The sequence below is a fragment of the Lissotriton helveticus genome, chromosome 12 (genome assembly GCF_964261635.1).
Source record: "Lissotriton helveticus chromosome 12, aLisHel1.1, whole genome shotgun sequence".
NCBI classification, from domain to species: Eukaryota; Metazoa; Chordata; class Amphibia; order Caudata; family Salamandridae; genus Lissotriton; species Lissotriton helveticus.
In genome coordinates this window covers 688510296-688538123 of record NC_136073.1, presented here as the reverse complement: position 1 = coordinate 688538123, position 27828 = coordinate 688510296, and the positions used below count along the sequence as shown (strand labels likewise).

At 46.3% G+C, this 27828-nt stretch overlaps 1 protein-coding gene across 2 annotated transcripts in view; it reads right to left on the bottom strand.

Annotated features, from left to right (window-relative positions):
• Nucleotides 1-216: 216 nt before the first annotated feature.
• IL34 (interleukin 34) overlaps nt 217-27828 on the bottom strand; it is a 920960-nt gene continuing 893348 nt past the window's right edge. For both annotated transcript variants that reach the window (XM_078671356.1, XM_078671358.1), the window contains exon 6: nt 217-377. In XM_078671356.1, coding sequence (XP_078527482.1) covers nt 271-377 — 107 coding nt within the window. In that variant the 3' untranslated portion in view covers nt 217-270. The remainder of the gene's footprint in view (nt 378-27828) is intronic.

Here is a 27828-nt window from a genome sequence, read left to right as displayed (position 1 = left end):
TCTGGGACAATTTCCAGTGTAGATGATAAAGGCCCTTCCGTGCCCAATGCTCCTTCTCCTTGCCCTTCTTCAATTTCCTGGGCGTCAGAAAAAGGAACAAAACGAGGAGCTTGCTCACTTTCCTGGGTCAAAACTCCTTCCTGGTTCCGCTGATCAAAAGGAAGCGGGAGAGGTATGCGTTTCAGGTGGGAAACATGGATCCAATGTTTCCTTCCGTTCACCTTTACCGACGTCCGCGTAGCCAATAGAATCTGGACAGGTTCGGTCCACTTAGGCTCCAAACTGGATATCCGCTGATAATTCCGCACCAGTACCCATTTCCCGGGTTCCAGACGATGTCCAGGACCCTCCGGCAGGGGTTGCAATATGGCTGAAACCTGTTGATGGATAGAACGGAGGTCTTTAGTCAAAGCATACAAATAGTCTGTCATAATAGGATAATCAATTTCTCAGAAGTTTCTAGGTCATGGAACGCCCCAAATATTAGCTGGCCATCCGAAAATAACCTCATATGGTGACAATCTTGATCGAGAATGGTGGGTAATGCGGAGAGACATTAACGCTAAAGGCAAAGCATCAGGCCATTTGAGCCAGGTGCTTTCTTGAATTTTCGCCAATTTCAACTTCAAACTTCCATTATATTTCTCCACCAACCCTACTGACTGGGGATGTCGAGCAGCATGAAATGTTAGTTTTATGTGTAATCCATCGCAAATATGTTTGATAAGATCAGCATTAAAGTGCCCACGTTATCTGTCCAGATCACCCTAGGTAATCCGTATTGGGGTAAAAACTCTTTTATCAAGGCTTTGGCTGTTGCTAAAGCAGTATTTTCTTTGGTGGGGTAGGCTTCCACTCACTTACTGAAAGCGCAAACCACCACCAACACAAATTTAAAATTATTCACCCGTTCTAATTGGATATAGTCCATCTGGAGCACTTCAAATGGTAAAGACGGGGGTGCAAAATTCTCACTGAGAACAGGTTCCCGCCCCCCCTGGATTGTGTCGTAAGAAGACCATACAATGCTGGACTAAATGGGCTGCAGTTTTGTAAATATTAGGATTATTCCAAACTGGGTCTAACAAAGCACAGATACCTTTCACTCCCACGTGTGCTGTCCCATGAGACATGGTCCCTACAGCGTTAACTAGTGCATTGGGAAGCATCCATCTCTGCTTTTCACTCAGATCTGTCCAACAACCATTATCGTCTAATCTTCCCACCTCGTATTCCCAACGGGCCAATTCAGCAGGAGTAGCTTCTTTCTGTATTTTCCGGACACTTTCCATAGTATTATCAAACATATCTGTCTCCTCGACCCATCTGGCCGAGCTCACATACATGGGAGACATTTTAGATCTAGCAGTTTCCTTCGCTATCTGATCGGCAAAAGCATTCCCTTCTCCCACAGCGTCCACTGTTGTCTTATGTGCACTACATTTCACCACTGACACCTTTTCGGGTAAAGTCAAAGCAGTTAGAAATCGTAAAATCAAAGGAACATGCTGTATTCTTTGGCCATGCGAAGTGAGGAAACCCCTTTCTGACCATAATTTGCCAAAACTATGAGCCACGCCGAAGGCGTATTGGCTATCAGTATAAATATTTACTCTCAATCCTTCACTTAACTCACAGGCTCGTAACAACGCTCCTAATTCAGCTGCCTGTGCTGACTGATAGGGAACTCGAGAAGTCTCAACCACCGTACAGAGGGTAGTTATAGCGTAAGCAGCTGTCGTTGTGCCATCTGGTAACTTGAAACAAGAGCCATCCACATACAACTCCCCTTGGGGGTCAGATAGGGGAGTGTCTGTGAGGTCCACCCGTCCCTTCGTTTCTTCCTCAGTTCGAAATATACAATCATGTACATCATTGTTTGGCTCATCCGAAGGGAGGGGTAGTAACGTGGCTGGGTTCAGAGTGGCACACCTTTTGATAGTAATATGAGGAGCAAATAGAGTCAATTAATATCCAGTGAGTCGCGCTTTTGTAAGGTGCTGGGTCTTTGTTTTATTCAATAATGTATCCACAGTGTGCGGAACCATCACTGTGAGGTCAGAATTCAAAACAAGTCCTTCTGACTGTCGAATGGCCACCGCAACTGCAGCGGAAGCCCTTAAACAGCTAGGAAGTGCTCTGGCGACATTATCCAACACCGTCGAAAAATAAGCACAAGGCCTTTGCTTACCACCAAATCCTTGTGTCAACACAGAAAGCGAGCAACCGTCCACCTCGTGTACATAGAGCACAAAAATCTTCCGGTAATCAGGAGTCCCTAGACCAGGTGCAGAACAAAGTGCAGATTTTAAAGAGTCGAAAACCTTCTGACATTTATCAGTCCAAGGTAGTGGTTCATGCACATCTTTAGTAGTTAAGTACAAGAGAGGTTTAGTAAGAAGGGAAAAGTTAGGAATCCATTGGCGACAGTAAGAGGTTATGCCAAGAAATGCACTGACATCACGTTGAGTACGAGGTACAGGCGTTAAAAATAGCAGCCACACGTTCAGGAGTTAGTCTCCTCCCCTCTTTCGACAGTAGCTGACCAAGGTAGGTCACCTCCTGTCGACAATATTGGAATTTAGAAAGGGATATTTTGTTACCATTAGCTGCTAGATGTGACAATAATTTAACCGTGGCTTCCTTACAACCTTCCTCAGTATCGGAAGCCACCAACAAATCATCCACATACTGGAAGAGGACACTTCCTGGGGGCAAGGTCAATTCATCCAATACTGCTTTCAGTGCTTGACTATAGATACTAAGGCTCTCAGTATACCCCTGAGGAGCGCGGCAAAATCTAAAGCTGCGCCCAGATAACGAGAATCCGAAAATATGACGGCTAGCAGGGTGGATTGGAATGCTAAAGAAAGCATTTTTCAGATCTATAACAGAGAAATACTTTGCAGTGGGAGGAATCATAGTAAGAATCGTAGTGATGTCTGAGATCACTGGATATTGGGGTACCACTATTTTATTGATTTCCCGCAAATCAATTACAAACGATAAGTATCAGCATAATCAGGACCACTTTCTGTAGGGGCCTTTTTCAAGGTTGGTAATATAGGACTATTACAAGTATTAGAAGCTGTTTCTTCCACTACGCCTTTGTCAATCAAATCCTGTATAATTGCTAACAATAAGAATGGTGGATTTGCTATTTTGATTTGCACATCAACCTTAGTTCTCAATAGTCATATATCCATACAAAACACACTGTACACATTGAACAATATGGAGTGCTACTTGGCGTTGGATGCACATCCACCTCGGGCATCAAACCACGACTCCCTTCCCAAAGTTCATTCGGAATGGAAGTCCCTACAATATGAAAAGAAACACCAGTGCACCTCCGAAACAGTCTCTTTGATCCCTTCGCTTATTTAGCGTTTCATCAGCAATCCATATCCTTGGTCAAACAATCAATTTCATAACACCAGACGCTGTAGAGAATTCAAGCCTTTATTTTTCATACTTTATGGTCCACAGCTACTTTATGGTCCACAGCCGACGCGCTTTTCGCCCCCTTTGGGCTTTCTCAAGGCTCTATAATTTGTAGAAAAAGTTTCAATTCCAATATATGTTTACACGTTTTAAAGATGCAATTTGTATAATCTTGTCCAACCAATCTTAATAAGAGCATTCATAAATATTGATGCAGGATCCTATTGATTCCTCAATTCGTAGTGTCAGTTTCCCCCAATTACGGTCACAGTTGTGGAGCCATGCTACGTTCCACAATCTTAGCTCCAGTCCGAGTCTGCTGTGTACGCCGTCCCTGCAACCCGGCGGCATCGATGACACTACGAATTGAGGAATCAATAGGATCCTGCATCAATATTTATGAATGCTCTTATTAAGATTGGTTGGACAAGATTATACAAATTGCATCTTTAAAACGTGTAAACATATATTGGTATTGAAACTTTTTCTACAAATTATAAAGCCTTGAGAAAGCCCAAAGGGGGCGAAACGCGCGTCAGCTGTGGACCATAAAGTGGCTGTGGACCATAAAGTATGAAAAATAAAGGCTTGAATTCTCTACAGCGTCTGGTGTTATGAAATTGATTGTTTGACCAAGGATATGGATTGCTGATGAAACGCTAAATAAGCGAAGGGATCAAAGAGACTGTTTCGGAGGTGCACTGGTGTTTCTTTTCATAATTGCTAACAATGCCTTCTCACCAGCCGGTGAGATCTTGTACTGCGGAATACGCGGTAATCGAGCATTCGGTTTTAAAGTAATAGAGACTGGCGGGATCTTTAACAGACCAACATCCGTATCACCAGTTGCCCACAATGAAGGCGGGATAACAGCAAACTCGGGAGGGAGGGGCTCATTTTTCACAAAACATTGCCGAGCATGCTGATCAGGCGATTGAATAGTTAAATACACACCGTCAGGGGAACAAAAAATCCTTGCATGCAATTTCTTCAACAGGTCCAGTCCCAATAGATTTTCCCCTCAATGTGACGTCAAAAAAAATGGGGCGTCTACCGTAACTGGACCTATGGTGAGTGAGAGAGGTTTAGAAATGGGGCTCACTACCGGGATTCCGGAGAATCCAACTGAGGCATTATTTTGCCCGGACAGAGCAGCCCCTGGGACCAGTGAACGCGCAATCGAACTATTCATTGCACCCGTTTCTACTAGAAAATTATCAGCAATCCCCATTAATTGCCCTCGGACATAAGGCCCTCGCTGATCAACGGGTACTGACACCTGGCCCCTACTCTGTTCGTGGCTGTCCTATGCCTAAGTATATCCATCTGTTCCGTTAGTCCCGCAATCTTCATTATAGTACTGCCTCCCTCTCGGATTATCAAAACAACTCCCTCCGGACGCACCTCTCACCAACTCCTCTCTTCTCATATCACTCCGATCAATTCCACCTCGACCCCGTCCTCTTCCTCTTACTGCTCCATTTTGAGCTAATAACAAAGGACACTGAGCTTGCCAATGCCCTTTCTGTTTACAGTAAGCACATTGGTTCACTCCTAAAGTGACAACCGGACCTCCGCCACGTCCTGCTCCCGCTCCCCTCTGGACAAATCCTCTTCCTCCTCCATCCCTGCCTCGTCCTCTAATTACTTGCTGTAATAATACCCTAGTTTTTAGGTCCTTTGTTTTCTTGTCAGATTAGTCTTTACTCTCATTTTCTCTATGTTCATAATATTGAGCCATACTCAGGATAACAGGCGGAGTAGAGGTAGTCCAGGTACTCTCGGCAGCTTGTAGTCGTGCAGACATTTCAGGTAACAAGTTGGTAACAAAGAAATTAACAAACAATCTTATGCCACCTTCTACTGACAGATCTTGTCCACTAAAATCAATGAACACCCCCTCAAACCGAGTAAAGAAATCAGAAACACTCTCATCCTTCTTTTGTTTACAGGCAATTAACTTATCCCAATCTACCTTCCGGCGTGGAATTAAAGAATGCATATACGTGATAATCCGACCCAGTAATGCCAAGATTTGAGGTCTTGGTTTATCACCGGGTTTCCGATCCCTGTCCCAGTCCTTAAACTGTTCGCAAGTTCCTCCCAAGTCAGTAGCATGATTGTGATCATGTGCCTGTTGCCACACATCAACGGTGACCAGTAAACCGTAAAACAATTCTATATCAGCTAATGTAATTACGGCCGATGAAGCAGCCTCAGTGAGTACTTTGTAATAAGCATTGGTATTCTTCCGAGGGTCAGGTAGTTGCGACTTCAAACAAAGGACCTCACTCCTTTTCCAAGGAGTATATACCCTTTGCTCTTGAAATCGTGCTTCTACACGAGGTCTGGTCACTTAATCATTGGCATCCCTTAACTCCGGGAGTTCAGGATGATAAATAGGATGGACTTCTCACGTAGGGTGCTGAGAGTCCCAGTTTGGGCATTTCGAGAATAACCGTTCTCGGTATTTCGTTATAGTCTCACCATATCTGTACACATCTTCTAGCCCTAATTCAAACTTATGCGCCCTATCTACAATGTCATAAAGAACCTGAGGGGCTCTTCCATCTTCAAAACATTGCTCCCATAGGGAGATCAAGCGATTGGCCATGGCTTCCAAAGCATATTGCTGCATAACCGGCTCATAGTCCCCAAGGGTCCTCCAGATATCTATAAGGTATAGATAGGGTTCCGTACCCACTGAGATACTTGATTTAATACTAACTGCTTTTCATCATACCCCACCGTGGATCGAGTATACAATCGCCGTGCGCTAAGGGTACCGGGAACATGGGAGGGGGTCGAATCAGTCATTACAGGGGTCGAGCTGGCAGACAACGACGGCCAAGCCGGGGAAGGCGAAGTTAAAAACACTGGGGATGTACTGGGGACGATACAGTACCAGTCAACAAGGTGGCCGTGGCAGGCACTGAGTTAGCAGGGGGATGAGTAGGTCCCGTAGGAGCGGGGGCCATAGGTGCAACAGACACCGAAGCTTGCGGGGCTGACGGGACTGGAGCCGTAACAAGAGGTACCGCAGGATATACTCGCTGCGGGGCGTACGGGGGAGGTGGACGTGTATTCAATAAATCCTCTATCTCATCTTCAGGCTCGGTTCAAGCTGTATAGCTCTTGTCTACCTGCAACCTAAACTGTATCCGTACAATCAATATTTTTCTCAGTCTGTTCTTTGTCATATGCTATAGCCTTCTGGGTTAATGGTCTGACTTCCTTTTATTTTAAGCAACTTTTCCTCCCTAATACGCCTGCGTTTGGCCTCTTTCTGCCATAGGTTTATAGAATCGAACATCGCTTACCGGCTTCTCTTAGCGAACAGTCGATCCTGTAAATACTGTATCTTCTTCTCATCAAATGACCCTGTTAAAGACCATTGCAGTTCCACATTATCTTTAGTATATTTATGCCACAAATTATTAAACAAAATAGGCGAAATGCCATGTTTAACATACTCGGACTACCCTCTGGCGCGGCAGGCTGGCTTTCATCCAGTCGTCCGCCTTTACGGCTACAACAACACCCAAACACACAATTTACTAAAACACAACATCTTTGTTCACTCAATAAAGCACTCACGTACAAGAAAACAATCTCTCAAGGATGTATGACATTACAACGCATGCTTTTACATCGCATGCCTTTACAACACGGTTTTTACAACGCAAACCTTTACAAACGCATAGCGCTTTGGGGTGCTGGATAGTGAATAGTTTAATTTACGATTCCAACTCCAGTCCCCGTGGACACTAGGGAAGGTGTTGGATAGTAAATTAAACTTATTCCCTATCCTAGAGCACCCCCCAGCGCAATGCGTTGTAATGGTTTGCGTTGTAAAAGTTGCGTCGTAAAGGCACTGCGTGGTAAAAGTTGCGTTGTAAAGGATGTTTCCCTCTCTCAAACATGGCCATGTTCATACACTCTCAGTCTTTCTTCAACAGAATTACACACAAACGAACAAACAAAAACATATAATGTTAAAATTTGACATGTCTTTTTCCAAAACCAAAACCAAAGAACGGAGCCCGTCGACTCCTGTTCGTGGAGAACCCGTTTATTCAAAACACCAGATCGACAGATACCAAAATTAGGCAGTCCGGAGACTACCAAGAGGCCACCAGACAGGAACTAACCACAGACCGGCCTACAGACCAGCCCGCAATCTCCCTGGTTCACCTTCAGGACTATTCTGACTGAGCCCGCTGCCTTAGCGTCGCTTCAGATGTGTCAAAAGGCTACCCAGTTGCAACCGCGGGCCTTTCCGAGAACTGTCCGGCCAGGTGCGCACCACACGTGCCACACCAAGGCGTCTGATCGAAATCTCTATTATTCACCAAACAAGTCCGTGGAGCATCTGCCAGTGCAGCCACAACGCCGCCCCGTCAGACCTCCAAAGTTCTACGTGGTACACCGACCACCAAATCCAAATACAGTTAACTGTTTCCAAGACGCCGCTCAACAGCGTAATCCAAAGACACCAAAATCCATACACTCACCTGGTGCACACAGGTAGGATTGCGTGTTCTTTACTGCCCACTCCTGACGACCAACACGGTCAGCTCCTGGGTTACGCCCGTAGGACTCCGGCGAGGGGTCACTAGCCGCTGGGGCTCTCTGATCGCGAGAGCGGAGTTCAGCCAGAATCGTTAGTCAGTCCACCCCCTCGACCAGAGCTCCCCTTTCTTTGTCCTTCTTGCCTCGTCTACGGGAGGACGACCCCAAACACGGAGTCCCACCAGAGTCGCCAACTGACGTACTACAAAAATAACATAAGGAGCTATACCTACCAATAGCCCCAATATCGTTTACCAAAATAATCAGTCAGTTGGCAGTGAAGAAAAATCAATCGTTTATTAACACAAAATACTCTATAGAGGAGCCTCTCCGTAGTCACCGAGCCGGTGCGCAGAGAAGACTGCCGGTTCATAGTCAATACATGGCATATATACCTTTATCGTGATGCATGAGATCACCGTACATGGAAAGATATTAATTGGCACTGAAGCTAGAAGGAAAGACCAAATATGGCACACAAGGCTAGTTTGAAAGTCTGCTTCTACTATTATTGGGGAGGGTCAGGCGGGGTGACTCCCTTTCGTCTCGGTGCCTGGGAGCACAGGCACGGCGCCTTCAGGAATGCGCTCATCACCTCTGAAGACAGATGCGACCTTGGGTCTCAAGATGAGAAAGAATAGTGTGCATTCAGCTGCTTCTTATAACTCAACTAACAGGGGCCTACTGACTACTTGGAGGACAGCACGTGACCGCTGCTGAATCTAATATGTGTACAAACAAAATGGCGTCCGTCTGGTTTTCGGTTCGTGTTTAAGGAATACAGAAAAACATTATGTAAAAGAATTCCCCGTCGACTTAACTAGGTAGACAAAAGCTATAGTGTATAATGGAGATTACACATACAGATAGATACATCACGCTAACAAAAGATGACTGTGATTACAGGAAAATCGATTCTATCCCTCAGCTCCTCACATTCTTGATGTGCATGTCCTTTGAGCCCATTCACTTTTGCTCCATGAGATTCCTGACCATTAAGATGGTATACCTCATTGCAATTACTTTGGTGCACCACGTCAGTGAGCCACAAGCATTGTCAGTTGTACCTTCATATACCACCGTCTCTTCTGGATAAGTTGGTACTGAGATCCTGCGCTTCCTTCTTGTTGAAAGTGGTGATGTTATCTTTTTAGATGTGACAATCTATCAATCTTTTTGCCTTTTCCATTCCACCTTATGCTTTCAAGGAGAAGAAACGTCACTGGTGGACCCTCTTAGCTTTTTTTTTTTTAATATCAACTTTATTGGGTATTTAAAACAGCAGAAGAAATTCAATGGTTGCAGCTCATAAATCAGCACATACAGCGGTTTAGAATCAATAAGTCGTATGGATCGGGTCAGACTTCTCCAGTTCATCCTTACATCCTATGACACATTGATATCAAAGCATAAAACAGGCAGTACATCACGAATCATGGTGGGATCATGTTGAACCATTTCCCCATACTTTATGGAACAGTTCTGTAGCGCCTCGGGCTTCAAACAGGGCCTCCTCCTGGGTACCGCACCAGTCAACCCCCCTTCTCCTCCCCTTCACAGTAGGTGGTGCGGCACGAGACCAATATCTCGCTATGTCCCTTTTGGCCACTGCTACCGCCGTCCCCAGCAGGCGCTTGTCCATCCTGGAGCCATCTAGACCATCAAAGACCCCCAGCAACATCCGCAGTGGTTCATGGGGAACTACCCAGCCCAGAGCCTGCGTGAGCTCACGCTCCAACCCCCCTCCAAAACCCCGCCACTTTCAGGCACAGCCACACCATGTGGTAGAAATCCGCTGGGGCTGAACCGCATCTCGGGCAGTCCGGGGAGGGTCGCAGGTGGGCGCGAAAGAGTCGTTCTGGGGAGAGGTAGACCGCATGTAGGTAATAAATCTGCACCAGATGTAGCTTGGCAGATGTGGTGAGGGTTCTGGGCGCCATAAGGGCATCTCTCCAGTCCGCCTCCTCCAGAGGGCCCACCCAGTCCTCCCAGCGAGCGCGCAGTGTGTCTAGGGATGCCGGGCTATTGTTTACTAGGAAGCGGTAGATGCGGGACACTCCTCCCCTACCCAGGTTCCCCATCATCACCTGGGCTTCCAGTGGACTGAATTCCGGAAGAGGGACCGGCAAGGGGAGATGTGCGTGCATGGCGTGGCGCAGCTGCAGATATCTAAGGTGTTGGGCATGGGAAAGAGCATGGCACCACTGTAGGTCTGCGAAGGCCCGGATAAGATCTCCAACCCAGAAATCCCCCAGGACCGAGATGCCAATCAGATCCCATCGGCGGAATCCATTCAAGGCCGAAACCTCCCGGAGCCAGGTGCCGTGCCAGAGCGGTGTTTGCCTAGTGAGTTTACGGTTCCAACCTGTGTGGCGCAGAGCTGCCCGCCAAGCCAAGAGGACCGTTCTAGTAATTGGCGCTATGGTCTGCGCGACAGGGCTGCCATATAGGAACGCTTGGATCCGTGAGGAGTCCGTAGCCTCCAGTTCCACCCAGTATGCTGGGTCGGACCAGCCGGACCCTCTTAGCTTTTAATTCAAGTTCATGAATTAGCATGGGGTAGATGATCAGCTTTCCATTGGCTTTGCTGGCGCTAAAAAGGAAAACTGGTCCAGAATCAAACACTGTCCATGTGGATGATCTTGTGCATACAAACATGCTGTGCTCTGGCCAAAAGGGAGTCTTTGGAGGGCCTCAGGCTCATTACATGGCAGACAAGGCTGGCTCGATGACATTGGTATGGGGTGGTGGGCATTTGCCATGCTGCTACATTGGAGTTCGTAGACACCTTCACCAGGTATTAGGTCAACAGGGAGGGCCATTTAGACTGCTTGGTCTGGCAGGACTTACTAGAGTAAGTCCACTCTTTAAAACCCCCACCCTTTCAGTGGTAATGTCTTGGTATTTAGATCATCCATAAAAAGGAACTTGCCCTTTAAGGAGACGTAAGAGGTGCTGGTCAATAATTACTCACAGAAGTCCAACTTATATTAGAGGGATAGGGGTGTGTCACCCATACTTTATGACCAAGGTAGGCTATTTCACCTATTGTTGTTCTTTCCTCTGATTAAGAGCTTCCACTTACTGGCATTTATCTTAAGAACGCTATGCCACATCAGTTGCTGGATGGCCACGAGGCAGAGACAGCGCCACAGACTGCTAGAGAATGGGGTGTGCTTGTCCAACAAAAACTCATTTCTGTATTGTCGGCATAGGATAGAGCTTTGCCTGTAAGGGGCATAAAGATGTTGAAAGTGATACATTGAGCAGAATGAGCAAGAAGTATGACCCAGTACAGCACACTCAGTGATGCAGAAGTACTTCATTAATAGAAATAGTCTAATTTGATTGACAGCATTAGTTTTCCAAGAATTATGCCACCCATTGGATGACGATACCCTCAATCCTGACCTCCTAAAGAAGATGCAGCAGTACAGAATGGTCCACAGTTTCAGATGTTGCTAAATTCAATAGGATAAACTGCACAACATCTCCATCGTCCAACAGAGCCCTGATTCCTCATTCACCAGAATCAATACGGATTCTCTTCCCCTCGTGGGTCAAAAAACAAACTTTCTGGAATGAAGAATATTACTCTCTTCCAGGAAGGACTGTATCTTTTTTAGCAACTGTATCCCCCAGTAATTTACTAAGGCCGTGTAAAAGGGTGAACGGGTATACATTTTGAATCTCTATATGGGGATTTGAAAACCCCAATTTCCAGCATTTGGGCATGATGGTAAACAACCATTACTTTGCATCTTTTACTACGCACTTATTTTACTTAGCATCTTTTACTTAGCATTGTCTTTTACTTCGCATGCTTTTACTTAGCATGCCTTTACTTCGCATATGCCGTTACTTAGCATATGCCGTTACTTCGCAGGAGAAGAGTGGCTCCATGGTTGAAGGTGAAGAGAGGGACTACGGGCAGAGAGAGGTAAGTGGGGCAGTGTAGTTAGGGTAGTGTAGTAGTGTATGTGTAGTGTAGGGTGTAGTGTTTTAGTGTTTAGGGTAGTGTTGTAGTGTATGTGTAGTGTAGGGGGTAGTGTTTTAGGGTTTAGGGTAGTGTTGTAGTGTATGTGTGGTGTAGGGGGTAGTTTTTTAGGGTTTAGGGTAGTGTTGTAGTGTAGGGGGTAGTGTTTTAGGGTTTAGGGTAGTGTTGTAGTGTATGTGTAGTGTAGGGGGTAGTGCTTTAGGGTAGTTTTGTAGTGTGTGTAGTGTATGTGTAGTGTGTTAGGGTTTAGGGTAGTGTTGTAGTGTATGTTTAATGTAGGGGGTAGTGGTTTAGGGTTTAGGGTAGTGTTGTAGTGTATGTGTAGGGTAGTGTAACATCATAAATTCGGGCATGATACTTCTGGCAATTGAGGTGATAATATAGGCCAAGATACTGTTAAGAAATGATTGAACTAGGTGTTTCCTAATTGGACCCAGGACTGCGGTTGCCTGGGGAACCAGGCTTAATATGTAAAAGAAGGGTCTTCACTAGATTTAAGCAGGAAGTCCACCAAGAGAGTACAGGAAAGGCAAAACTACATGTACCCCAATGCAGGGGAAAAGCATTTATTACATCAGGTACTCACAGCTAACATAGAGCAACTTGAGATATCCACTGTAGTGAGCAAGAGCAAGGATAGGATTTACAGATTCAATGGGAAACCCATGACTAAAGTAAACAGGGCCACAGTTCTTGCAGGTAGGACAGGAAACCTAGTCTGTCCTGGTATGCGAAATAACAAAGAACTACGTGCGACATTTGGTTAAAGATAGCAAATTATCTTACAAGCACTATGAGATTGGGTGGTGTATGTAACCTTAAAGCACAAGCATAGGTGTAGCCAATTATTCAGCTGCACCCAATAGGGAACACTCATGCAGAGGTGTTCTGAGGCATCTCGGTGGTGTAATTTGAACGTTCTGGGCCACGTGAAGGTTTGCGCGTTCGCTATCATTTTTTGCTGAATGGCAAGTTTCCAGCATTTTAAGAAATTATGGGCCAGATGTAGGAGCCATTTACCGACCGGTAACGGACGATTTCGGCCGTTACTGACCGGTAAATAGGTTTTTGGTATGTAGGGGGCTACATTTACCGAATCGGTATATTTACCGATTCGGTAAATTTACCGAATCGGTAAAATACCGAATCGGTAATGTTACCGATTCGGTAACTTCGGGATGTAGGTGGGACTCTTCAGAGTCCCTATGGCCTTACAGATTCGGTATTTTACCACCCAATCCAATTGGGTGGTAAAATAGCGAATCCAGGTGTGCATGCACATGTGTGCATGCACATCTGTGCCATGTGACAAACAGACATGCCCTTAGGGCATGTCTGTGTGCCACATGGCACACATGCCTGTATTCGGGGTGCCAGAGGGTGTCAAAGTGACACCCCCTGCACCCTTGCAAAAATCGGTATTTACCGAATCGGTAAATACCGATTCGGTATTGCCCATTGATTCCTATGGGCTTCAAGGCCCATAGGAATTAATGGGCAATACCGAATCGGTATTTACCGATTCGGTAAATACCGATTTTTACAGATTCGGTAATTCAATTACCGAATCTTCCTACATCTCACACCTTCATATTTACCGATTCATAAATACCGAATCGGTAAAATTCGGTATTTATGAATCGGTAAATAAGCTTTTCCTACAACTGGCCCTATATCTTTAGAGGTATCACACTTCAAAAGTTTGATGAATTGTCAACCTTTCTTAATGTTTCTGGAAACAACGGCATTTCTGAAAAAGAAGCTGTATATTCCTTTTTTGATTGCATTTAGATGTCATTACTAGGGATGAGCCAAATTTGTGTAATTGCCTTTTGTGTAAATATGTGAAACGTTGTGAAAATTATGTAAAATGCAAATCTGACTTTCAGCACTATATTTTAGGGCGAAATGTGTCCTCGTGTCCATTTTGGATACAAGGACACATTTTACACTAAAACAGTGCATAAAACACAAGCGCTGAGAATAACAGATGTCCTGTTAGTTTGCATTGTTCCCGTGTACCCGCGATTGGATTTTTACCCGAATGGACTTGCAATTAACCGACCGAGTATAAAGGTGTAACTTTGGAAATTTCATGTAAAAAGCGTAATGTGAAATGCTGATAATTACACCGGTGTAACAAAAATTTGTACTGGGCATACTCATTACTCAACTGCTCCAAATGATAAGTATTGGCAATGCCAATAGGGCGGGCCATAAAAGAATGTTGAATGGTAATGTGAAGTATTACAAGTAAATAGCATGGGAATAGATAGCATTTGTGTCGAAGTTAGGAAGTGCAGGTTAATATTGATGTAGGTTAAAGGTTATTTGACAGTAGCCAGACCTAAAATTCCAAGTAGCTTAATGACTGCCCTCCTCCCATCTGTGCTGCTGCCAGAGAAAAACAACCACAGAAAAACAATTTCAACAAAAATGATCTAGTTATCTAACCACTTGGCTGCTTGTTTCCTGCCGACCCTGCACTCCAGAGGATACTTTGGACATTTTACCTCTACGCCTCGCGGAACCCGCTGCGCGGGTCCCGCATCGCAGGGGGGCGCTCCTGTCATTCTTTGAAAGCTGGTTGCTGGGGTCTAACAGGGGCTGAGGGCTGCGAGCGAAAGGGCTGGACTCCATATCCCAGGAGTCCCAGGAAGCCGCGCCCGCTCCACCTGGGCTGCTCTCCCTCACCGCCCCGCCCCCACCGGACTTGGGATTAAATACCGGATTGCCCTGCATCTCGGGGGACCACTTGGCTGCTTGTTTCCTGCCGACCCTGCACTCCAGAGGATACTTTGGACATTTTACCTCTACGCCTCGCGGAACCCGCTGCGCGGGTCCCGCATCGCAGGGGGGCGCTCCTGTCATTCTTTGAAAGCTGGTTGCTGGGGTCTAACAGGGGCTGAGGGCTGCGAGCGAAAGGGCTGGACTCCATATCCCAGGAGTCCCAGGAAGCCGCGCCCGCTCCACCTGGGCTGCTCTCCCTCACCGCCCCGCCCCCACCGGACTGGGGACTAAATCACAGTTATAACATAACGTGTGCATACCGCTGCGCGGGAGCGCGCCGGGAGAAGCCCGGGTCAAGGGCGGGACCGTCTGTGGCCGTCCGGGGCCGAAGGAGGCCGGGCTGGGCCACATCCCCAACATTTTACTTGCACATCCCATTCTGTCCAAGGTGATGCCCTCGCCGGCACCATGTGAAACTCCATCAAGGGAGGGGGGCAGTAACACAGGGACGCTGGACAATTATTTTAAATCTGCCAAAGGAGATGGGGCCAAAGAAAACTCCCTAGAGAGACGTAGGGCGGAGCGACGGCGTTCCATTGAATCCATGAAGAGTAGATCCTTGACAGAAATCACCCCGTATCCTATCTCTCAGGAGGAAGGTACGCCCCCCAATAGTTTAAATCCCCCGCCCCTTGAGGATTTCCCCCTTTTACTCCGGGAAATTCCAAGTACCCCCGGTATGGAGCCTACAAAGATTACAGATACAACTCCTCCCACGACAGGCACTACCCCAGTGAATCTGGTCACTCAAACTCCCGTTTTGAATATAAACAAGAAGAGTAAGCCAAAACCAAGTGTTGTGGTAGAGTTGCATAGGCCTCCACCTAGCAAACGCTGTAGGAAGTCAATGGGGGGGCGGGGGAAAACTAAACTTTCTCATTTAGATTTTGGGGAAAAACATACTAACGTACTCCAATTTGGGAAGGATAATGAGACCGCGCCTACTGTTGTCCCCTCTAAGGTCCCAAGTCCGAACATAGCTAGTATTAACAGTGATCCAGTGGCCAACACATCCAATATAAACCCCCCGCCCATATCAATGGGGAGTATAGAATTCCTATTCCGTTCCCTTCTCCAGCCCATCAGCGATAGCCTGAAAAAAGTAGAGATTAGGCTTACTCTACTAGAGACATCTCTTACTACCTTGAACACCTTAGTTAGTAAGCAATCCAAAAATGTGGGACCTTATCCCCCTGTTGGAAACCCTCCTAATCCAGGAGCCTCACAGGGTGCCAACAAACTCCCCCCTCCGAGCGCATCTATTGCCCCCCCCCTTGCAGCCACTAATGGCTATTTCAGTCGAGGCACCGCGCAATATTCTAGCCAGTAGGCCCTCACAACCAACAGTCGCTGCCCCTCAAAGCTCCCAGATAGGGACTAATGATGGCCACCAAGAAGCTGGCAGCGCCCTTGCATCTTCCCCTGGTCGGCCAGTCCCAAGACCACGGAGACCAGATCTTCCGCCAGAAGCTAATAGTTTAACGGTGGTACTAGCAGGCGCCCCCCACCTAAGAACAGGAGAATATGAAGACTACCAATCCCTAAAAAAAAAGGTGATTAAATGGCTGAATTAGAACCGACCCCTACCATCACATTTTAACAATGAGATCATTATGGTTAGAAGGGTCCCTTGGCTAGGGAGGACCAGAAAAACAATAATTGGGGACTGTATTTTGGTAACTTTTAAAGATCCGGGCACTGTCTTGCATATTTGTGAAGGTGTTAATTGTTCACTGGATTCTACCATTCAGACCCTTCCAGTATCCTTTTTCTTCCCTCCAATTCGCATGCACAATGCTCCATTGCATGATGAATGGATAGGGGTGGAACATAGGCGCAGACCCAAGGATTTTGCACAACGCCCTAATCCTCAATTGCCAGACACACCCTATTTCCACTTCAACCGTTTTAATTGCTTGAATAGCTTGGATGGGGTTGATTGACTCTCCGTATATAACCCAGTGCCCCGGGATAACGGCTCCTGCACATTTTCTGAGCCATTTTCCCCGATAGTTGGACAAATTCCTGGACCACCAAAGGGCCCAGTGACTCCGGATAATGGCATCACAGGACTTTTTGATACATCCGGCCATAATGTTGACATTGCATCTGGAATACTGAATGAGCCAGTGCTTGTGGACAACGGCCCCTGTAGACTTCTTGAGCCACCTGCCCTTGCTGTTGGTAATGTGTCAGAACCCTTGATTGATACGGTGTTTGAAACCATCCCCTTTAACCCTTCTGGCACGGCAACTAACACCCCCGAACACTTGAGGTTAATTTGCTGGAATGTTGCTGGATTGGCCAATAAACTGGGTGACCCGGACTGGGCAAATTACATCGAGACTGGAGACGTATGTATGTTCCAGGAAACCTGGGCCAGAGAGGATTACGGTCACCAAGGCTACATGTCATTTTTCATTCCAGCTAGGTGGGAAGGCAAAGGTCGTCCATCAGGGGGGCTTACGACCTGGGTTGCATCTCATTTGGGCTGTGTGGCAACACGGCTGTTGGCTAACTCTGAAGACATTCTTGTGGTTTCATTATCCTGGCCTCACCAAGTCAAACTTATTTTAATTTACATTCATTCTAGGCCAGTGGGAATTGCAAAGGAATCACCGACCATAGATGAACTCTCGAACTATATATCTGAACTACCGAGTGATTCATTCTATGTGGTAGGAGGGGATTTTAATTCCCACTTTGAGCCACTACCCGGTCTTCTGGAGGGGTTTTCATCGGAAGAAGAGGTCAGATGGGCAGTGCCCCCAGTGGAAGGTCCCCCTCCGAAGGCTTGGACCCCACTAGCACTACAAATCACAGCCCTTACCCTAAAGTTTGGAATTAGAGCCTGCAACGGGCGATTGAAATCTGACATACCCAGTAAAACCACCTATAATAGACTGGGAAGGGAGTCTCGCCTGGATTATGTCCTGGCCCAAATAGTGAAGTGGCCAACAGTTCAGGACTTTAGGGTGATGGAGAGGTCCGATAGTGACCACAATCCGCTTGAGCTTGATCTTATCCATCCTGGCCCTCAAGCTCTCGGGATCAACGCGGAAGGGAACAAACCTCCTCTTCTCCTGGATAATAGCAGGAGAAGGATCAGGTGGGAGCACTTGGTTACAAGCAAGAACAAACTCCCCATGCTCTATGATGGGATAACTCCCATCTTTGAAACTGTGGGGAGTTTGGTTACCGAGGCAAACAACAAAGATTCCCAGGCCAAATTGTACAAGGCTCATGAGGACCTTATAAAAGCTACGGCCCCCCATCTCTCCTGCAGTTCACGAAAGCCAAGAGAGGGGCGGCAAGGCAAACTACCATGGTATAACTTAGCATGTAGAAGGGCAAAAGCAGAACTCCTTAGACTAATTAAAGAGGGGCTAGGGGGGGATAGCTTAAAACATAGTAGGCGAGCCTACAAGAAACTTGTTGCCCACGCTAAGGCCGAATGGGAGGAAAATCAGTGGGAAGAACTCACCAAGGCACTAGCGATCCAAAACCATCGTCTGTTTTGGAGGATAGTGAGCGGGGGGTCGGGGAACTTACAATCGGCACTAGAGCCCAACATTGCTCCAGAGGTGTGGCAGGCACACTTCCAGTCTTTATACAGCTCTGAGCCAGGAGAATCTCTTGCTGTAACTGAGGCGGGCTGGCCGGGTTACGAGGGGGAGCCAATATCGCTGGGTGAGGTCACTGCTGCCATCTCAGCTCTGGCCTCGGGAAAGGCGCCGGGACTGGATGGCTTACCTGGGGATATGTTTAAGCAAGAGCCCATTGTCTGGGCGCCCTACCTCACTGCCCTTTTCAATGGAATCCTTGACGGTATGGAAATCCCTAGTACTTGGCTGGGGGCGGAGGTGGTCCCCATCTTCAAAAAGGGATCGCCTCTGCTCCCAGCCAACTACAGACCCATCAGTTTAATAGACGTAGCACAGAAGCTGTTTGGTAGGGTTCTGCTGAATCGGCTACAGGATTGGATGGAGGAGGTGGGTGCCCTTAGCCCCTATCAGGCGGGATTTAGGAGGGGGGTATCCACAGTGGACCAGGTTTTCAGATTGAACCTCATCTACTGGAGGGCAGCAAAATTCGAGGGCGGTAGTCTGTACACAATTTTTGTGGACTTACGGGCCGCCTTCGATCTGGTGCCAAGGGGGAAACTCTGGAGCGTCCTGGCAGAGATGGGCGTCCCCCCGGATATCCTATTAATCTTACAGAGGCTCCATCACAATAATTATGCCCGAGTGAGGTGTGGGCGTTCGGGGGAACTGACCGATAGATTCCCCGTTGGCCGGGGGGTAAGACAGGGTTGTGTGTTGGCACCGACCCTGTTTTGCCTCTTCGTCAACGGGGTAATCGCTCACCTAAATGCCACCGATTACACTGACGCCCCCAAATTGAATGGCAGCAGGGTGCCCGCAATTATGTTTGCGGACGACACCCTGCTGCTATCCAAAACCCCAATGGGGATACAGAGGATGCTTGATTCTTTTGTAGCCTTCTGCATCGACAGGGGGCTAGAAATCAATGCGACAAAAACCAAATTCATGGTTTTGAACCCGAGTCAAAAATTGCGGCCAAATCCGCAATTGGGAGCTGTACGACTTGAGAGAGTATCCACCTTTGAATATCTTGGTGTGACTCTTAACAAAACCATGTCTTGGGGATCCCATCAGACTAGGGCAAATCTCAAGCTCATACAAACAACTGGGGGTATCGCCCGGATGATGACTGGTTCATCATACCGCCCATTGGGGGCACTAATCCAGATATATAAGGCCCAGGCTAGGGGAGCGATTATGTACGGGGCGGAATTGTGGGGTCATATCCCTTGCCGGAGTCTGTCACTAACGGAAAATAAGTTCATAAGACGGATAGCCGCACTACCGCCCAGTACTCCGCTCCTCCCCTTGAGGCTTGATTTGGGCCTAAGACCGCTAGCCGATGAAATAAGCCTGAGACCCATAGCTTTCTGGCGTAGGCTGTGGAGCAGTAACGATCTTGCAGAATATAGGGCGGAATTGGTCGAATTACTGAACCACCCAAAAGCGCTTCACATCCCCTGGGTCAAAAACATCCAAGCCACTTGTATGGAACTAGGGCTCCCTGATTTATGGACGGATCCGGCGAATGCCGTATCAAACATCTCCAAAAGGTTCCTGGCCAACACATATCATGAACAAAAATTAGCTAGGGCCCGAGTAATACAGGCAGAAGGGTCCTTATCTTCTGTGTTTTTGCAAAGCAAGGACCTTTATAGGTTTGAGAAGGTATTGGATCCTATCTCCCCTGTACTTGCCAGGAAGCTGTTTCTCCAATGGAGATACGGCACGCTGCCCTTCCGGTCCTTTAAACGCACTTGGGCACCATGCTCCATTACAAAGCAGTGTCCGGCCTGTGATGCCATGGAGGAAACCGATCTACATGTGGCTTTCTTCTGCCCAGCCTACAAGGCAGCTAGAAAATACTGGCTCCTCCCACTGATAAGGAATATGGGCTGTAGGGAATATGCACCAATGTATAGGATTTTAAAATCTGATGTCTCTGGCCCAACTGTTTTTGCATTAACAAAATTTTTTATTAAGGTTTGGTACACGCGCAACCGTATTTTAAAGACGTTGGGTCCTTCTTAAAATTTCAGATGTATAGTTGTTAAAGCATTCTTGTATATACATTCCAATGGTTTTATTCTTGTATGAACTGATTTATCTGTGATGTATATGTGTACTGTTCATCTTTTATGGCCAAATGGCCGAAATAAAGATTGGAAATATCAATATCAATAGCCAAAATCGTGCGTGTGTCCCTGAAATTTCAAGCTTAGGCAGCTGGATAAATAGACAAAATGATTGCAACTGCGTGGAGCGAAAGCACTTTTTTGTGGAAGTACAAAACGTCTGCCCCATCAAAACTCCTGCCTCCCAAAATGTGGGTGGAGCCAAAGCCACTCTCTGGAGATCCTCACATAATTGTCTGGCGACAGCTGCGCTGTCGAGCCAGATCATAAAAAGTGTTTTTTGTTTTTTAAATGACACGTCCTTCCTGTTGAGATGCTCAAGCGGAGTCATGCCTGCAATTGGACTTGCTCCAAGGATGAGAAAGAGAAAAGATGCAACAGGGTAACAGGGTAACAGGGTGCTCCTCTTGATGGAAGAGAGTGCATTGACTAACTCCATGTTGGATTACCTCAGGGCAAAAGAAGAAAAACCACAAACTACAGTTTACAGAACATGCAACTTTATTCAGCATGTGCCCCGAGCAAGTACTCGCTTACTAGTGATTGGACGAATAATGCATTTTACACGTGCATTGTTGGATAGTGACCACATCGGATCCATGCAGCAGTAACTAGACAGCAATTCCTTATCTGGTAAAACGTCTCTCTGCTGGATTATTGTGCCACAAGTTCTTCCCAAAAGACTGCTGGAATGTCAGCTGGTCACAATCGACCTCCTTTATGTAGTGCAGTGACGCACTTGTGCGATGATGAGTGAGATGTTGCATTATATTAAGCTTCCACAAACTAAGGCAGAGCTGACTGGCGAACACAGCATTTTGCTCAATTGCATCGTTCCCTAATGCCCTTGGCTGCTGCTTTAGCTGCACACATGTGCATTGCACCCCCCAAAATCATGAGAGCAAATTTTCCAAAACATGAAAAATATGTATTCCTGAAACTTTAAGATGGTCTGCAGTGCAGAACTCACTCAATGCTATATGTTGTTGTATGCAGCAACCCTGGCCTAGCCCATGACATGTCATGCCCCAGCAGCATCCTTTGTCTCATGACAACATTACATCACGAACAGAACTGGCTTTTCCACATATGTAGTGACTTTATGTTTGCAGAATGCAGGCACTTACTTAGTTTTGTCTTAAGCAGAGGACAGTGTTTACAGCCCTCGAAACCTCAGCTGCAGACTCGGACCCTGATAGTACTGTAGTCAGTGTGCCATAGACCCTAGGGCAGTGGTTCTTAACATGTGGTCCAAGGACCCCTTGGGGGGCCGGGAGACCTACTCAGGGGGGTCCGCGACTGTGTTACAAATTAAATAATCTTTAAATTCATACATGAAAATTAATAAAGTGTATACAAGAAGAAAAACTGAACATGTGAAATGTTTTAATATAATCTGTAAATTAAACAAAATTATTTCGTATTAGTTTGGTGTTTTCTTGTTTTTTATTTTTCTGTATTGTTTTGAGGTTTCAATCATAGCAAATGTATTGGCCAGGAGTCCCTAGCTTCCAATAATGACTCAGTCGATGTCCCTGGATTCCAGTAATGATTCAGTGAGGATGCAAAGAAGTCAAAAGATTTTCAGCCTGATTCATCAAGCCGAAATCGGCTCGCAAAGGGCCAGATTCTGAGAATCTGGCCCTTTGCGAGCGCTATTTTTGCATTTGGGATTCATCATCCCAAATGCAAAAATCGGTAATAGCGATTTCGCTATTTTGCGAGGAATTACATTTAAGGAATCTCTATTAGAGATTCCTTAAATGAAATTCATCATCCATTTAAAAATTGCGAATTCGCAATTTCGGCCCGCTATTTACCGCGAGGTCAAACCTCGTGGTAAATAGCGAAAACTTAGAAAAATGCTTTTAAAAGCATTTTTCTAAGTTGCATGTTGCACACACACATGTCCTTTGGACATGTGTGTGCGCAACACCTGTTTCAATTTGCATTTAAGGGGTGCTACAGGGTGTCCTTTGGACACCCCTGGCACCCTTTAAATCGCTATCTTATTTGCGATTAGCTAATTGCTAATCGCAAATAAGGAATACTCCCCATTCATTCCTATGGGCCTTTTGGCCCATAGGAATGAATGGGGAGTTATTCCTTATTTGCGATTAGCAATTTGCTAATCGCAAATAAGGAATGTGTAGGAATCGCATTTCTTTATGCAATTCCTACATGAATCCCGTTTTGCAAGTCCGTAATAGCGATTCGTTATGAATCGCTATTAGGGGCTCGCAAAACGGGAGATTTATGAATCAGGCTGTAAGGACCGCTGCTTAGTGTAATGGAGGGAATGGGGCCCTGGTCGCTGTTTTAACACTACAATACGGCAATAATCTCGATTCAGCTGGCCCTTCAGGTCTCTGGGCCCCTGTGCTACTGCACCAGTTGCACCAATGGAAGCTACGACATGGATCCTGCATCCCACAACAATTCAGGAGGCAGCGGTGACCAATGAAGATGTGCAGTCACTCAAGACCAGTGAAAGAAGGCTTGGGGATTTGTCTCTGCTCCCACATCCACAATACAGCATGGACACAGAGGCAAAGTGATTTCCTCATTTGTATGAAGCCAGGGGTAAGGTCCTCTGATAGCGCTGGTACTACATGTGTGCCAATGCAATCTGTATTATAGTAGGGGCTCTACAAGCGTCTGATGCTCTTCTGTAACACCACAGTGCCCTGGGGGCGCACAATGCAGGCACACAGGCCCCTTGCACACCCAGGGCACTATGCGTGATAAGGTCTCTGAAGAACAAGTGAAGAAATACAGAAAAACATGGAAGCATTAGTCTCATTCCTCCCCCTCTCCTCTGGCCCCCACACTTTTCAAAATCTGCTAAATGGTAGACAAAAAAAGAGATGTCAATCAGAGCAGGACACTCAACTGTACCTGAAAGTAAACGCTAACCAGAGAGAATGGCTTATTAAAATTGGGACTTATGAAGGTGTAATTGTGGATCTCGAACAACTGTGTAAAACTAAACAAGGACAAAACTGCTCGTTGCTCCTAATCCCAACTGCACTCTTGTGCAAAACCTGGTCGTTGATTCAAGCCCTCTGGGAAACAAGCCAGTTTTCTTAAATCAAGTGAAACCTCTATGCTTCATTCTCACATGAGACCCCACCCAGCAATGCTCAACGGCTGCTATGCATTCTTCCCAATAATTAGTCCAGACAGGGTTGTACACGGACACAAATATAAAAGTGGTCCCCATTAGTGAACAGGATAGCTAAGTCAGTCAGTCAGTCAAAGCTCTTTATTCGGCTAATTTAGCCACAAAAGAGCAATAAAAACATTTGAAGTACATTAGTATACATAATAAAATTCATCTTTGACAAAATCTAAACACAGGAATCATTTTTTAACAATTTTACGAAGCCGAACTGCAGAAGAGATATACCTACAAATCATTATCATTAGGCAAGTACATTTATTGTTTAAAAGAAGTAAGTGACATAGCGCAGATTGGCACTTTCTAATATTTAAAAATCTTAGTAATGGTTTTAAAAAAGTATGTCTCGGGCCAAAATATGATTTACAAAAAAAATGAATTATAAAGTGCTCTGTGCAGAAAAAGAATCACATGGGCACATTTCTAGTTTAGTATCGCAGTATGCATCACATGGGTACGACGCCAGTAGATGAGCAATGCCCATCCTGAATCTGATCAAATAAAACATTTTAGCCTGATTGAAATAGAAAGAGAGGTACGGTTCAATTTTTGGAGAGATGACTAATAATGAGTGCTCTACAACCCTTTTTTTGCCATCTCTTTACCATCTCTTACATGCTTCAAATAAAGTAGAAAATCTCTTTTCAAATAATTTTTGGGGATTGCAGAAATGTCACCCGGAGTGCTGAAACAATCCTCCAGACCGAGTTTCCCTAATTATTCGTGAATATAAGATAACCAGGGAATCTTTTTTTCAAAATCTTATTTCAAGCAATCTAAAATGATATCACGATTTAGGACTGGTTCCTCCTTGGTCCATATGTTATGCCAGAGCTTCAGGGGAGCTAGTTGCATATGAAAAGTCAGCGGTGATACACCTAATTCCTTGTGGCACATAGAGACAGGAGTACTTTTAGGTAATGTCAATGTGCGTTTTAACATCATATTTACCACTCTCTGAAGCCCCAGGGTATTAGTGAAACCCCAGACTCCTGCTCCATACAAAGCGACGGCATATGTCCATGCTTTGTAGATGTCTATTATGGCTTTAATTGGACGGGAGCCACATTTTTTTGTAAATCTGAAGATGGCCTTTGCGTTTTTATTAAAGCTTCCAATCCTTGCATCCACTAGATGTGTCCATGAATTTTTTTCATTAAAAAGTATGTCTAAATAAGAAAAAGTTGGTACCCCAGACAATATTTAATTATTTATATAAAAAGTTTTTGTTTTTGTTGGGGGTTTACCTATTACCATTACATGTGATTTTGCAACATTGGATAGCTAAAAAAGTTGCCCACATTTAAAATCATACCCATTTAGAACTTTTAAAGACACTCTATAGGTATTTTGCAAGGTATGTGAGCAGGGCCGGACTGGTCATTCCGGGCACCGGGCAATCCCCCTGTAGGCTGGATGGGGTGGGGGCCGGTTCTGTTGTTGGGGTCGATTTGGACCGACCGTGAATCACAGTCGGTCCAAATCGGCCCCAACAACAGAACACACAGTGACCAAAACTTACAATAAGCACAATCAGGCCGCCTGTCAGTCTGACTGAGGTCTGGTGAGCCCAACAATTCTCATGCTGGTGCTCCGACATGTGTCCGCCGGCCGATTTCAAATCAATTTAATTTAAGGCAGCACAGGCAGGCTATGTATGCTACGATGATCAGGCGGCAGGCCGCCGTCCTACTCATTATATTTTATTAAACTGTAAAAACACCACCTGACCCGTCACCTGACCATGATGATGTATACGCAAGCCGCGCACAGATGTCACCGTCTGCGCGCTGCTGGTTTTTTTAGGCTGGGGTCTGATGCCTGATAGTGGCATTGGGAAAAAGTGTGTGTGACTCCTCTGAGGCGAGGTCGAGGCAGGCTGAGGTAACTCAGAGGCCAGAGAGACAGGGACTTGGAAAGAGAGCAGCTCAGCGGCACCCCATATCATTTGATTCCCCCTGTCTGCTGTGCGCAGGTGAGTGCTATTTTTTCAAAAGCAGAGAAACCAAGCGTCGTCCAAAGTATTTAACCCTAGCCACGGAGTGCCCAGAAGACAGTGTAGGCGCTTCATGTAGGTATTAAATAACTCACAGCGTGAGGCAAACCTTGCACACGGCGCTAGGAGAGAAAGTAAACAGAGTGGAGGGGAGCAGGTGTGCGGGGGTACAGAGTTGCCGGGGAAGTTCAAGGGATATTGGGCCAGATGCATCAAGCATCCATTTTGCAATTCCTTATTAGCGAAAAATAAGGAATCGCTAATAAGGAATAGCAAAATGGAATGCATCAAGAAATCACTACCAAAATAGCGATTCCTTAGAATTCCTTAATTGCGACTCGCAAATTGCGAGTCGCAATTAAGGAATACCTCCCCATTCATTCCTATGGGCCTAGAGGCCCATAGGAATGAATGGGAAGACAATCTCAATTTGCGAATCGCAATTAGCGAATCGCAAATTGAGATTGCGATTTCAAGGGTGCAGGGGTGTCCAAAGGACACCCTGTTGCACCCCTGATTTTGATCTGTGCACATATGTTGCGCACACACATGCCCTTAGGGCATGTGTGGGCGCAACATGAAACTTTGAAATATGCACAAAAGTGCATTTTTCAAAGTTTTTGCAAATTACCATGAAGTTGTACTTCGTGGTAATTTGCGTGCCCTATTAGCGAATTCGCTATTTTTGAAACTTTCATGCATTGCATTTAAGGAATCTCAATTTGAGATTCCTTAAATGCAAACAATCGCAATTTAGCGAATTCTCTATTTGCGATTTTTGCATTTGGGATGATGCATCCCAAATGCAAAAATACCGGTCGCAAAGGGGCAGATTCTGAGAATCTGCCCCTTTGCGACCGGTTTTTAGCTTGATGCATCTGGCCCATTGTACATAGTTCCCCACATTTTAGTGTGCAAATTTGTGTGAGTGTGTCTCCGCTAAGTATTTTGGAAACTGAGAGCAGCAGGTGGGAATCATGGGCATGCAATAAACATGTATGTTGCGCAAATACCGCCTTTCCCTAACACAAATCACCGTTAACAAAAACACAGTCTATACTGCAAAGAACGATCCTGAAACTCGATACATCGGCACAGCTGATGTAGCATTGGATCAGTTTCTTGATTCTAACTTGCCAGGAGTGCAGTATTATCTTTAAAGAAACAGGCGTGCGTGAGGTGATTTGCCTCTTACAGTACAGAAGGTTTGGCTGAATTCCATGTATTCAGCATACTCTTATTTTTACCAATCATCTGGTAATTTGACCTCTACCATGGCTGAAATTTGCAACATTGGCTGAGCCAACTGCCCAGTATAAAAGAGAGGCTTATCCTTTATAGCTAAATTACACAACTGCTCGCCCTGTTGACAGCCCCCTTTTTAGGTCTCGGCCTGCATAGGCTGCGCTTGCGCAGTCTCGCCGGCGAGATCTTATGTTTTAGAGTGTGGGGCTTGAACCCGCCCCTCTTCTCCATTGGCTGGCTTCCTAAACGGAGGCCAGCCATTGGAGGAGAGGGGCGTCTGTCCGTTTAAGCCCCGTCTTTTTGGGATTAGGAGGTGTGTTTTTTCGTTTCTTTCTCTTCTTTCTCTCCTCTTCCCATTGCCTGGAATTTTACATTCCGGCCAATGGGAAGAGGAGAGAAAGAAAAACACGCCCCGAATCCGAAAATGACAGGGCGTTTTGGAGATTCATTTCTGGCCTGCGAGCGGAGAGAGCGGTGCATAGACTGCTGGCTCCGACTTTTCCCGGCTCGTGTACGTCCCTCCACCCTCACATCCCCGGACCCGCCATGGAGCGCTTGCATTTTTTATAACTGACTTCCCTCGCCGCTGCCGTCAGCCCCCCGAGGCCCGGGACCCGCACTTGGCCTCTGCAGTGTCGCATGTGTAATGTAGCGCATCCCGGGGCTTTCAGCACTCCCTCGCCGCCTCTAGACGCGCATGCTTCGCCCATTCCTCGGTGCCCGCCCCCTGTGCTAGGCACACACTGGCTTTAGAGCGGGGGCCGCCCGCCCATTGTGCCGCTCCGAGCCATATTAAGGTCAGCGCTCCCCCCGCCGAGCGCTCCGAGCTGGGGCTGTCAGGGACCAGCGCACACCAGCGCCAG